The sequence below is a fragment of the Herpailurus yagouaroundi genome, unplaced genomic scaffold, assembly GCF_014898765.1.
Source record: "Herpailurus yagouaroundi ecotype Mexico unplaced genomic scaffold, PumYag 207, whole genome shotgun sequence".
NCBI lineage: Eukaryota > Metazoa > Chordata > Mammalia > Carnivora > Felidae > Herpailurus > Herpailurus yagouaroundi.
The window spans coordinates 932,171-943,937 of NW_024412438.1; the positions used below are offsets into that span (position 1 = coordinate 932,171).

General features: G+C 61.6%; 2 protein-coding genes across 3 annotated transcripts in view; both read right to left on the bottom strand.

Moving 5' to 3' along the window:
• PEA15 (proliferation and apoptosis adaptor protein 15) overlaps positions 1–11,634 on the bottom strand; it is a 19,190-nt gene extending 7,556 nt beyond the window's left edge. The window contains exon 1 of one of the 2 annotated variants that reach the window (XM_040452458.1): positions 11,339–11,634. The gene's annotated coding sequence lies outside the window, so the exon portion shown is untranslated. Of the gene's footprint in view, positions 1–5,393; positions 5,407–11,338 lie in introns of those variants that run through there. The other variant, XM_040452459.1, reaches the window with a different exon arrangement.
• On the bottom strand, positions 2,893–11,680 carry CASQ1 (calsequestrin 1). The gene is made up of 11 exons (XM_040452457.1): positions 11,106–11,680; positions 9,477–9,561; positions 8,546–8,646; positions 8,193–8,304; positions 7,814–7,887; positions 7,344–7,474; positions 6,569–6,614; positions 6,103–6,157; positions 5,799–5,899; positions 4,643–4,717; positions 2,893–3,516 (listed from the first exon to the last, which is right to left on the bottom strand). The coding sequence occupies exons 1-11, from the start codon at positions 11,664–11,666 to the stop codon at positions 3,376–3,378; spliced, it is 1,482 nt and encodes a 493-aa protein (XP_040308391.1). The 5' UTR covers positions 11,667–11,680; the 3' UTR covers positions 2,893–3,375.
• Positions 11,681–11,767: the final 87 nt, after the last annotated feature.

Consider the following 11,767-nt stretch of genomic DNA (forward strand, 5'->3'; position numbering starts at 1 on the left):
CCGCCCGCCGAGCCCGAGTCCGAGCCCCGCGCGCCCCGCCCGGCCGGCCGGTGACGTCACGGCGGGGGCGGGGCGGGGGGCGGGGCTTGAGGGAGGGCCGGCGGGTGGGCTGCCGAGGGCCGCTGCCCGCTCCCCCCGGGGACTGCGGGACCCGGCCCTCGGGTTTCGTTCTTTCCCAGCGGGACACCCTCGTCCCCTGGTTCCCTTTCGGTGGCCGCGGCGGCTGGGACCCTGGGGAGCACAGAGTGCGTTAGGGTTTAGGCGTTCGGCGGGCCTCGGGCCTCTGATCCTCTTAGCTGGCTGACCTGTGTTTGGAAAAACCTCTCTCCTCCCCTTCTGGGTCAGGGGACCCGCTAGCGAGGGATCGGAGGCTGGCTCGGGCTTCTCCACATTGGGGGCGGGGGCGTGGGTAGGGATGCAGGCGGGAAGCAACACGGGGCCTCGTCCCCTTGACCTGGAGCCCCGGATCTTCTCTCCTCGGGGGTGATGCCCGGTTGTGTTCCTCTCACCTTTCCCGAATATATCGCCCTCCTGTCTTCCCCCCACCATGATGTAATTTTATTTTCTGGGGAGGAAAAGAGCAGCAGTGAGCTCAGCATGCAAATATAGACATCTTGCAACGCCGCACTTAGCTCTGTCTCCTAGCTCTGCCTCTCTGCCCAGGCCCAGCACCCGGCGGCGGCTCTCAACTTCCTCCTCACCCCTAGGGACTTTCCTCCCCCAGATTCTCAGCCAGACTGAAAGAGGGAAGGAAGAAGTGGGGAAGCATCTGTCTGCACCCCCATCTCCAGCCTGAGGGCTCTTGCCTCAACTCTGGCAGGGTCTGGCCCTGGGAAGAGGTCCGGGCCCCACCAGTTCCCCCGGTGACCTCTGGGAAGGATGGCCCCGGCCTCCCTCGGTTGTGGCCTGGCAGAGCCGCCGGGTCAGGCCTCCGGGACCCCTGCTTTCTTGGTCTACACTGCCCCGGAAAGAGGCTCAGGCTCCTGGCGTCTTGGGTTTTCCATAGGCCTTCTCTCTGCTCTTCAGTGGCCCTCTCCTGGCACCACACTTCCAGAGTGAGACCGCCTTGTAATCTGCCTTTGAGGATATCTCGTTTGTTCTGCGTTATAGGACCGAACATCATTTCACTGACCTGTCGTTAAGACTCAGAGAGACTCAAAGGTGTGTCTGTAGTCAGTGACAGGCTCAGATCTTCCCGAGGCAGCAGGCACGGGGGACTGGGGCTCCGTGCTGGCTCCCATCCTTTCTTGGGTGGTTTATGCCTCTGAGACTCAGTGTCCTCACCGGTGAGATGGGGACGCTGATGCCCGTCTGCCAGGGCTCTTCTGAGGACTGGCACAGAGGGGGGCTTGAAACCTAGAAGCTTCTCGTTAGTGTGGGACCTCCCAGTGACCTGTACTAGATCGTAAGCTCCCTGTTAGAATCGCATCCGCCCAGGGCCCACAGCACGGATTAGACTGAGCATTAAATGGTTACCAGTTGGGTAAAAACACGGTCTCTGCTTTACACTCCTGTGCCTTCCGTACGAGCATGTCCCGGGTTTGTCTTAGAGGTGACGCTTCGGTAACCTCGTGTCTCCTTCTTCCATACCGAGTGGCCCCCTAGTCTCTCAGCAGCGCCTTTCCACCTGACCCATGACAACTGTCCCATCTGTGAGTTCTGGGCGTGATCAGTAGCTTGGTTCTGCGACTCGACGCCTGGCTCCCTTGCCCATACGCCAGCCTGGGCTGTGCCGGACGGAGTGCGGACCCCTCGGAACCCCGGAGGCAGGAACCCCGGCAGCCCAGATCCAGGGCCGGGGGAGGATCCTGAGTGTACGAAACGCAATGTCTCCTCTCTATTTGGGACCACGACTCGGGGCCACGCTTCCCCAATTCCACCTTGTCTCTCCTGGTGGCCTCTGAGTGTGAGAGTCCCCTCCCCTCCCCCTGCGCATCCCCCTGGGCACTGCCACAGGACTGAACTCAAACTCTGCCACCCGCCATGCCCACCCATCCTCGCGGCCACCCCTGGAACACCCATCTCTGCTTGTGTCTCTGGTCTCTCCTGTGCCCCCCTGCATGATACACATGAAAAGCACCTGCCCGTGCTTTTCAGGTTTCCCACTGACTGACTGCAAGGTTCCTTCCCGAACTCCTTGGCCCCGTCGGACCCACTCTTGATCGAAGGCCTAGAAAAATGCTCACTTTATGAAGCCATCAGAGACCCCTGTGACCTCTCTCTTCTGAGCCATCCTGTTCCATTGTTCCTTCTTCCAACAGACGTTTGTTAAGCGCCACGTTTTGTGCGCCAGGCCCTGTGGGCACAGGGGCAAGGGGCCCCCGGTCCAGCGGGGGACGACAGGCGTGTAAATGACGATCTAGGGTAGAACACGCTGAGGACTGGAGTAGGAGCGTAGAGAGCGCGCGGCGTGACCCCAGAGGAGGGAACCGCAGGAGGGGCCGCCTCTGGGAAGGCCTCACCGAGGAGGTGCTATTTGGGCTCAGTCCTGACATTCAAATAAGAGCTGCAGGGGGGGTGCTATCAAGCAGCCCGTAATCACTTAATTACTTATTGCTTTGTGTTTGTCTTCAATTGTTTAGTTGCTTGGGCTCGACTTCCCAGGGAGGCTAATCAGCTCGGGAGCAGGGACAGGCCCTCCGTCTTCTCCCTGAGCCTGTGAGCAATGCTGGACAAACACCATGTGTTGGGGGGCGGCGGGGTGGGGGTGGAAGCTTGTTGACTAGTAGCAGATAAATAATCCACTCTCCTCTGGGACGACTGCCTGGAGGGAGCCCCCCCTCCTTCTATCAGCGCCCTCACAAGGCACCCACACCTAACACTCCCCCCTCCCACCACCCCGTCCTCCGGCTGCCCCCCTCCTGCCACGGGGTGAGGCCTCCTCAGCAGATACTGGTTCTTGCTGCCCCAGATCCTTTATTGAGGCCTCTCATTTGACCCAAATACATTAACAAGAGATGGCTGAGAGACAGCCCCAAACACAGGGCCCGCCCTTCCTCCTGGCCAGGGACAGACCGGTCAGAAGGATGCAGGATTTGAGAGTGTGGGGAAGAGTGTGCGCGGGTGGAGGGAACTGAGGAGGAAAGAGTCCCAGGAAAGATTGTACAGAGTGATGGACGAAATGAATAGCGGGCCCAGGGCCACCGTGGGATAGGACACGAGTCAGCTGAGGCGCCCGGGCTGGCACGTGGGTTAAAAGTGGCATCTGTCCTCGTCCGGTGAGGGTCAGGGGCTCAGCACTCAGCCGGCGGACCCCGGCGCGCCCCAGGGCAGAGAGTGAGCCGGTGTCCCTGGAGGGGCCCAGGGAGGGACAGGGGAGGCAGAAGAGATCACGAGGAGGAGAGCGGGCGGGCTGGGACACGGCGGCCACAATAACTAGTCATCGTCGTCGTCCTCCTCCTCATCGTCGTCCTCTGTGTTGATCTCGCCCTCCAGCACGTCCTCCAGCCAGTCCTCCAGCTCCTCAGCGGAAGGCAGGTCCTCCTCGTCGTCCATCTCCAGCCACACGCTGTCCGCCTGGGTGAGGCACACACAGGGGACCCGAGCTAAGCCCCACTCAGGTCTTCAGACCCGTCACAGGGCTCCCTGAGTCCTTGCCTACATCCTTCGTCCCTTCCCTGCACCTGTCATGGCCGGGGGCGGGGCGGGGGGGTGCTGTTCAGGTGGAGGTCTGGGCTGGGGTAGTGGTGGAGAAAGTGGCTTGGCGAGGAGACCTTCTCCCTCAGCCTCTCCAACACACCCGTCGTGCCCTTGATGAGGGACCACTGGTGGCTCCTCGTGGCCAGAGAACAGAGCCAGCAGCCCTTCAGATCAAGGCTTTCCTAACCTGCTTTCCCAGCACCGTCCGTAGAAACCTCTCGACTCTCACGCCACAAGACACAAAACAACGACAACAACAAATGACCTGCCTTTTCCAGAACCTGGTATTCATTTCCCTACTTTTGACTTTTGGCACTAACTTTTCCATCGGTCTGGGGATGGCTTCTCACAACTTCCACGTGGGGGACTCCTATAGGTTGTCCAGGCTCCACTTTAAATGCCACTCCTTTGAAACCCTTCTCTCGGATTCTCTGCAGCAGAAGCAGCTTTGATTTCTGTGCCTCCCTGGCATTTTATGGGGCCATTTATGATAGAGTTTACGAGATCCGGGCGCGTAGTTAACAGAGCACCTGCCTCCCCAGTCGGACTGACAATTGTATTAACGAAAAGACTGTGGCTCCACTCAGTTCACCTCCGCGAGCACGTCTGAGGCACCTGCCACGAGGGAGCGAGAACCTTTCTGCCCTCAAAGGGCGCGGAGTCGGCTGGGAGGGGCAGGCGTAACACACAAAGAGCCACAGAGAAGTCACGTTCTCAATGCCAAGTGGGCGCTGGGAGTGGCGAGGAGGGGTGGGACTCCCAACGGGGGGTCTGGACACACTTCGTGGAGGAGACGGGCTGTGACCTGGGCCTTGAGGATGAGAAGCCAGTTCCAGCAGGGGTGTGTTCAGGGCCCGAGTCTCTCCCCCTCCCCGCAGCCATGAGCCCGGCCGCGTCTCATTCCTCTGGGCAGGGTTCAATGCCCAGTCAGCAGAGCAGGGGATGTGGGCTGGGCCGAGAAGCAGAGTCAGGGGCCAGCGGGGCACGAGGGAAGGAGACTCACATCAGTAACGTTGACGACTCCTATCTGTGGGGCCGACAGGTCGATGTCAAACGTCTTCTCCCAGTATGGCACCAGCTGCGAAGAGAGCATGTGTGGTTAGTTAACATGAGTCCAGGAACACACGAGTCCGGGAGGGCGAGCGCGAGGCTCAGTCCAGGGGGAGAGGAAGGTCCCCCTGAACCCATGTGGATGGGGGACAGGCCCAGCCGTAAGGCCCAAAGGGAAGGAGTGGAGGTAAGCAGCGACAGGGAAAAATCCCAGAGGGAAAGAAAGTATCAGGAGGGTCGGCTGGAGACATTGGCCTTTTCTTTCCGAGGAAAACCGCGTGGCAAACCCCTGTTTCCTGAGCCTTGATCTGTTACTGCGTGACCTTGTGACCTTGGGCAAGTCACTCCTCGATGACCCTCAGCTTCTACGCGTCTAAACCTAGGTCATTATCCCTGGTCATTGCCAACGTCCCTCACGTTTCCATTCGTTCACGCTTTCAACAATGAGTATTGGGGGGGGGGTGCCTGGGTGGCTCTGTTGGTTAAGCATCAGGCTTCGGCTCAGGTCACGATCTCAGTTTGTGGGTTTGAGCCCCGCGTCGGGCTCCGTGCCGACAGCTCGGAGCCTGGAGCCCGCTTCAGATTCTGCGTCTCCCTCTCTCTCTGCCTGTCCCCTGCTCACGCTCTGTCTCTCTCTCTCTCTCTGTCTCTCAAGAATAAATAAAAAATGTCAAAAAAAATTTAAAAAACAAGTAAACATTAACGAGCGCTAGGTGTTGGGGATCCCGCTGGGCACAAAGCTGTCCCCTGACAATGGGATCCCTGTGCTTGGACTCTGTGATTGTGTAGACCCACCTGCAGAATAGGGTGTCCATCTGCCCCCCCCCCAAGACTCTGGGCGTTTGTAGGAGAAGTCAGCCCTGGGCACACGAGCTACCCGCCTAGCCTCCGCTCTGGGAATCGGGTGCCACGTTCCGTGAGATTCACTTCCCATCCTGCTTCCCCTTCTCAGGGTGCCTTTCCTGCCCGCGGCGCCCTTGAACCTGTACTGGACATAACCTCCCGAGGTCCTCGAGCCAGGAGTTGGGGCCGGGACCCTGAAGGAAGCTCGTCTCAGAAATGGCCACCGTGAGGCGGGGGGTGGGGGTTAGGAGAGCCTTGCCCCTCACCAGTGGGAAGTCGTCGGGGTCGATCCAGATGATGCTGAGGTCGGGGTTATCAGTGTTATCTTGAGCCACGGACTTGAGCGTCTCCAAGAACTCGTAGCCATCTTGTAGGGAACGCAGGGAAGAAGTGTCAGGTGGGGCAGGGGAGACGGGGACACGGAGGCGGCGGGTGTCCTGACGGCCCCCCACTGCCCGCCACTGCCCGCGGATCCCCAGGAATGCCTCCCGTTGAAGCCTGTTCACTCACAAACACCCGCGTCCCCCTCTCACCGGTGCCCCCCCATCCAATCCTGCATTCCTCCCTCACCAGGATCAGCTTCCTCTGCGAAGGCCACAATGTGAATTCCGTCCATGTCGTCTTCCTGTTAGGGGGAGGGGGGCTTAGCTGTGCTCCCCAAAGTTAGAGAGCCAGACACACCCTACCTCTTCCTTGAACCTGAGTTGGATGGGAATCCAGCTTCTGAATTCAAGGACAGGTACGTCCTTGGGGTGGTGGCCCTGTCCCAAGGGACACGGCTCGCTTCAGCGCCAGGGCCCCCACACCTCTGTTGCAAATCCGCTAGCCCCAGATCTCGGGGCTCCTCCCCCCGTTTTCTTTAACAGCTTTTGTGTGTCTCGTTCGTGGCACGTCCTTCGGAACGAAACCCTCCGCACTCCGCCGGTGCATCGATTTCCTACAAGCGAGGGCACGGCAGGTGGGAATATTCCCGGGGCTTGAGTCCTCAGTCACCCCTGCTCCCCTAGGGGCCCGGCCCCATCCGGGGGACACTCACCCAGGTTTCGTACATGCTCTCGGGCTTCAGCTTCCTCAGGGTGGATCTGGAAGAGACCACTACTCAGTGGGTGAGAAGGATGCCCTCCCAGGGGGCCCTCGCAGCGGAGGCTGCCTCTGGGTCAAGCCTCGGGCACAGCCGGCTTGTAGCCCAGAACAGAGCCATCTGGCAAAGTCTAAGCTCTGGGCACCAGGCCCAGATCATTGCCTGGTTAAAGCAGGTGGGAGAACCCAGAGTGGGCCAGCGGACTGGGAGAGAAATCTTTGGAAGAAAGGTAAGACCTGGGCGTCTGGGCATCCACTCGTTCACCCATTACAGCTGAGAGTCTCTGAAGTTCTAGGCCCCGGGCCAGGTGCCGTGTCGATGGAGCTGGACGAAGCTGACCGGCCCTGCCCCGGTCTAGTGGGGGGAGTGAGAGTTGGTGGCGTTTACACCGATGAGTGGGTATTTCCAGTTGTGGAGTGCAGGCAGGGCCTCTCGGCCTCAGCACCACTGACATGTGGGGCCGGACAATTCTGTTGCGGGGGGCTGTCCTGGGGGCACTGGAGGAGGTCAGGCAGCGCCCCCGCTTCTACCCAGCAGCGCTCTCCTCAACCGGAAATGTCTCCCATGCGGCCAGTTGTCCCCTGGAGGGCGAAGTCCTCCCCCACCTCACCCCCGTCAAGAACCACTGATGCAGGGCGACGATGAGGAAGGACAGAGCCAGATCTGGGTTAGGATCCCATTCTGACACCCACTACCAGTACCCGTGGGGTCTGTTGACCCTGCTCCCCACCTCCTGTGTTCCTCCACGAAGCTGACAATCTCCTCCTCACTGTTGGGCTTGTCGGGGATGGTCACGGGCTCTTCCATGAAGGCCTCGTAGAAATCAATCTCATTCAGCTTCAGGGTCAGCTTCTTTGCCACCTTTGGGGGAGGGGGTGGGGGGAGTGGAGCAGGGGGATGTGGGTCACGGGGCGAGGCAGTGTCACGGGGAGCAGCCCTTAGAAAGGAGGTCAGACAGCCTGGGCCCTTGTCACTGCCACTGTGACAATGGACAAGTGTCTTGACTGCTCTGGGCTTTGGCTGAACGCTAGAGGGGTGGGTTAGGGAATCTAAAATCTTTGGGGCGCGCGCGAGAGGCCTGAGGTGGGGGTGGGGTGAGGAGTGTCCTGTGTAGGGAGGGACCGTAGGTTCTGGGAGAGAGGTCTGGAGGGCAGCTGTGGGGAGCGAGGGGGACCCCATACGGCCGGGGGGGAGGAGAACCTTGCTGTCGAAGGTGGCGAAGAAAGGGATGTAGGGGTGAAACTCCTCCGCGGCGTCCTCATAGGCCTTGTAATCTGAGGGAGTAGCTCGGAGTCAGTCTCTGGGGAGGCCAGGGTCGGCCGGGGAGCCACGTCCCCTCTGTTTCTCCCCAAGGCTCCTTCGGCCAGAGGGGTTCGTTCTGAGACCCCACCCCTCAGTCCTCTGAGAGCAGCTGCACTTTAGCGGGGAAGGTGGAGCGCTGGGGGTGCCCATCTGGGAGCCCCCAGTGCAGGTGGGTCGGAGAGAGGAGGGCGTAGAGATGGGGAGACAGTGGGCCGAGTGGGAGTTAGGGGGACAGATAAAACGGGGGTCCAAGGAGGGACACCTGGGAGTTACCCACGCTCTGAGTCTTTGTTCTTGAAGTAGCCAATGAGCTTGATCTCGTCCTCAATGTTCTCAAATGCCTGCAGCTCTCGTTCACCCTCGATCAGTTCCACGGGGTCCTCTAGGACCTGGAGGAGCGGGGCCAGCGGCGAGAGTGTGAGTTCTCTCCTCGCTGGAAGGAGGAGGAGAGGGAGGAGGGAGGCAGGGCTGAGAGGGAGGCAGGGGCTGTCCATCACCTGCAAGCGTGTGTGTGTGTGTGTGTGTGTGTGTGCGCGCGTGTGTGCGCGCGTGCACATGTGCATGGCTGGACTCGGTCGGCGAAGGGTGTCAAGACTTAAAGCCACGCCGTTAGGGGCAGGGGACCCTCACATCGAGTAGAAACTCCACCAGGGTGTCAGCAGAGAACTCGCCATCGTACTCGATGACTTCATCTCCCTTGAACACGTAGATGCTGTCTTCTTCCGTGAGTCCTGGCGAGCCAGAGCCAGAGGTGAGCCCGGCCGCCGGGCTGCCCACCGGTCCAGGGCCCGCGCCAGCGTCCCTGGACCCCACGTCCTCCTCTCCACTCTCCCTTCCCCCGCCCCTCTCCCCTCCCTTCAGACCCCACAGCCCTGGGATCTGTGCCGTTGGCTCTAGTCCAGGTGGCTCTCCAGGGGGTGTGGGGGGGGGGCTGGGGCTCTCCGGGAGAAAGTGGGATCAGTGGGGGGTGGGGGGTGTTAAGGGGACATAGGGAGATGTGGGGTCTAACAAGGTGTCCCCCCTTCCCTGGCTTCCTTCACCTCCTGGGAGGACTCGGGCCGCTCGCTGCCAGTCCAGCCCTCTAACCCACTGCTATTACTGACTAGATGACTTCATCACTGACGGTCCTCCCCAGCCACACCCGGAGCCCAGTTCGGGCCTGTGCTGCTCCCTGGTGGCCGGTGTATAACCTCCGGGGCCCCAGCTCTGGACGGAGGGGTGTGACTGGGCCTCTCCAGCCTCGGCCGCCGGTGGTGTTCCCTGGCGTCCCCTTTCCCCCAGCACCTAGCCCTGATTCTTAGGTGAGTATAAAGGCCACCCACCCCCTCTTTCTGGGATTTGAGCCTGGGTCTCTCTAAGGAGTAAAGGAGATGCTAGAACCCCAGCCATAATCGTCCCAATTTCAGTTCTCCCCACCCCCACCTCCGACTCCATTCCCAGTGGGCACCGTGGGGCCCTTGGCCTAGACAAGGGCTGCCCTCCGAGTCGCCGGCCTGGGCCCCGCCCCACACCCCAGGCCTCCCCTGTCCCACACGCTGCCTCGCCCCTGCCGGTCCCTTACCTAGTTTCTTGGCTACTGCCGCGTCCTTCTCAGAGTCCACCAGCCCGAAGCCAACGCCCTTGTCTTCCAGGACTTGGGCCGCTAACTGGAGGGAACGGAGGGTTAAAGTCGGCTCCAGGATTCTGTTCCCATCTCGGGGGGCTTCCCGGTGGGGTCGTTTGGGGAATAGAAGACTTGCCCTGGGTGCCGCGCGGGGATCCGGGGCCTCTCCCTGTGCCCTGCGAGCCCACCCCTTTGGTCTGCGGTCCAGTGTTGGCCCCTGACCCCTACGTGGCCCTTGTCGGTGTGCTTCTGATCCTGCCTTTGAAGGTGTGATCCTTCCCGGTTCCTGAGGGGGTTCCTGAGGGAGGCCCTGCCTACAGAGTGACTGAGGCCCTGCCCCCCATCCTGATTGAAGGCCACGCTCGGTGTGGGGTGACATTAGAAGTCCCTGAGTAACCCCCACTGGGGAGAGCTTTGGAGGGCAGGAGGGTGTGGGGGGAGTCTGGTCATGTCCCTGAGGAGTGGGGAAAGCCAGAGGGTCACGGTGGCCACCGCTTGTCACCTTCAGAGGCAGAGACTCCAGCAGGCCCTAGAGGGGACCCAGGCAGGGCACTCCTCCCCCTCTTTACCCCAGCCCCTCACTCCCACTGGACCCTGCCCCCTCGGCCTCCCGGCTGGACCCTGGAGCCCGATGCACTCTGCCGAGGGCGCCCCACCTAACAGACCCTGGTGCCGGATCCTCAGGAGGATGGGGAAGGGAGGCTGCTGGCAGGTGGATGGCCAGAGATGTTGAACGCTCAGGATAAAAATACTCAGCGCATTAATCAGATGGCAGGTCCTAGCAGCCACAGGGACACACACACACACACACACACACACACACACGGGAGCCTGCGGTCCTTCTTCAGGGCGGGCCGAGGCCCATCTATACTGCCAAGGGCCGCAGAAGCTTGGGTGAGAAGACATCCTTATCCCAGGATGGAGAGTGTGTGTGACCACACGTCCCAGTCGTCCCCAGACACAAACTTTTGCTCTCGTTCTGAAGTCCACTTGGGGGTGGGAGGAAGCTTCCCGCAAAGAGAAGCGGGGGGGGGGGGGGGGGAAGGCATTCTGCAAGAACTTTCCAACCAGGGCATGCAGCCTGGCCCAGTCTGGGCAGGGAGAGGGAGCGAGGGAGAGGGAGCGAGGCCACGGTGGTCTCCGTGGAACCACCAGCCGGGAAGCGGATGCAAACGAATGTCGAGGGCATTTAAAATTCATACCTGACGGGTCTCCTTGGGGTGCAGCAACTAGACCGGGGCCACAGCGCCCCACAGTGCGGCTCTTCCCCTGTCCTCTGAAGAGCGTCCCTTTCCTTTTTGGAGCCCCCCTTCCAAGGACACCCGGGTCCTGGCCAAACCCAGCGCTTCCCGGCGTGGAGGCGAGGTCTCCCCGCAGCCTCTCTGGCCCGCGACGGCCTGACTGGGGTGGGACTTTGGGTTCCAAGTCTCCCTTCTCTTGTGGCGAAGGCCACACGCCCTTGTGTCCACTGCTGTCCCTCGCGCCCCCCCCCCCAGGCCCCCTCAGAGGCTGCGCGCACTCGCCGGCTGGGGCTCGCGGGGGAGGGGGGGCGGGCGTGCCCGTGGGCCTGCGGAGCCCCCCACTCACCTCCAGGATCAGCTCTTCCATTTCGAACTGTCTCTGGGAGGCCTTGTCGTCCTCAGGGGGCTCGTGGTAGAGCAGCGCCAGCACCTCGTACTTCTTGAAAATGTTCTTGTAGTTCTTCGCGTTGACGTTGACCACGCGGTCCACACCGTCGTACTCGGGGAAGTCCAGCCCGTCTTCCCCCCGCACCCCCGGCCTGGGTGTCCCCAGCAGCAGCAGCAGCAGCAGTAATGCCAGCCGCGGGCCGGGCACGGCCGCGGCCCCCATCCTGTCTGCAGTGCCCATGGGCGTCGCGGGGTCTGGGTCGGGTCGGCTCTCCTGGTCCAGAAGAGGGTGGCCGGGGCAGGGAGGGGCCCTGGGTCCTGAATCCCGAATTAGGGGCTCACGGTGGGGGCGGGGTGGGGAAGGGCCCAGAGCAGTGGACAGAGGACACTGCTGGGTCCCGGACAGGCTGCCGACAGAGCCAAGAGTGAAAGGGTCAGGAGGAGGGATAGGAGCAGGGGGCGGGGAGGGAACCGGAGCCGGCCCCGAAGCTGGCACCCGTCGGCCCCCACCTGGTCCCATCTAAATATGTCTCTCCGCCTGGCAGGAGAGAGGATAACCTTCTGAGGCCAGGGCAGCTCCGCGAGGGCCGAGAGAGACCCTCCCACCTCCTACACCTCACC

Coding starts and splice junctions, on each gene's coding strand:
- CASQ1 (XM_040452457.1), bottom strand. CDS start 11,666: ATGGGACCAGGTGGGGGCCGACGGGTGCCAGCTTCGGGGCCGGCTCCG. Junction 9,562..11,105: donor TGGAAGAGCTGATCCTGGAG/GTGAGTGGGGGG, acceptor CGTTCCCTCCAG/TTAGCGGCCCAAGTCCTGGA. Junction 3,517..4,642: donor GAGTCGTCAACGTTACTGAT/GTGAGTCTCCTT, acceptor TGCCTCACCCAG/GCGGACAGCGTGTGGCTGGA.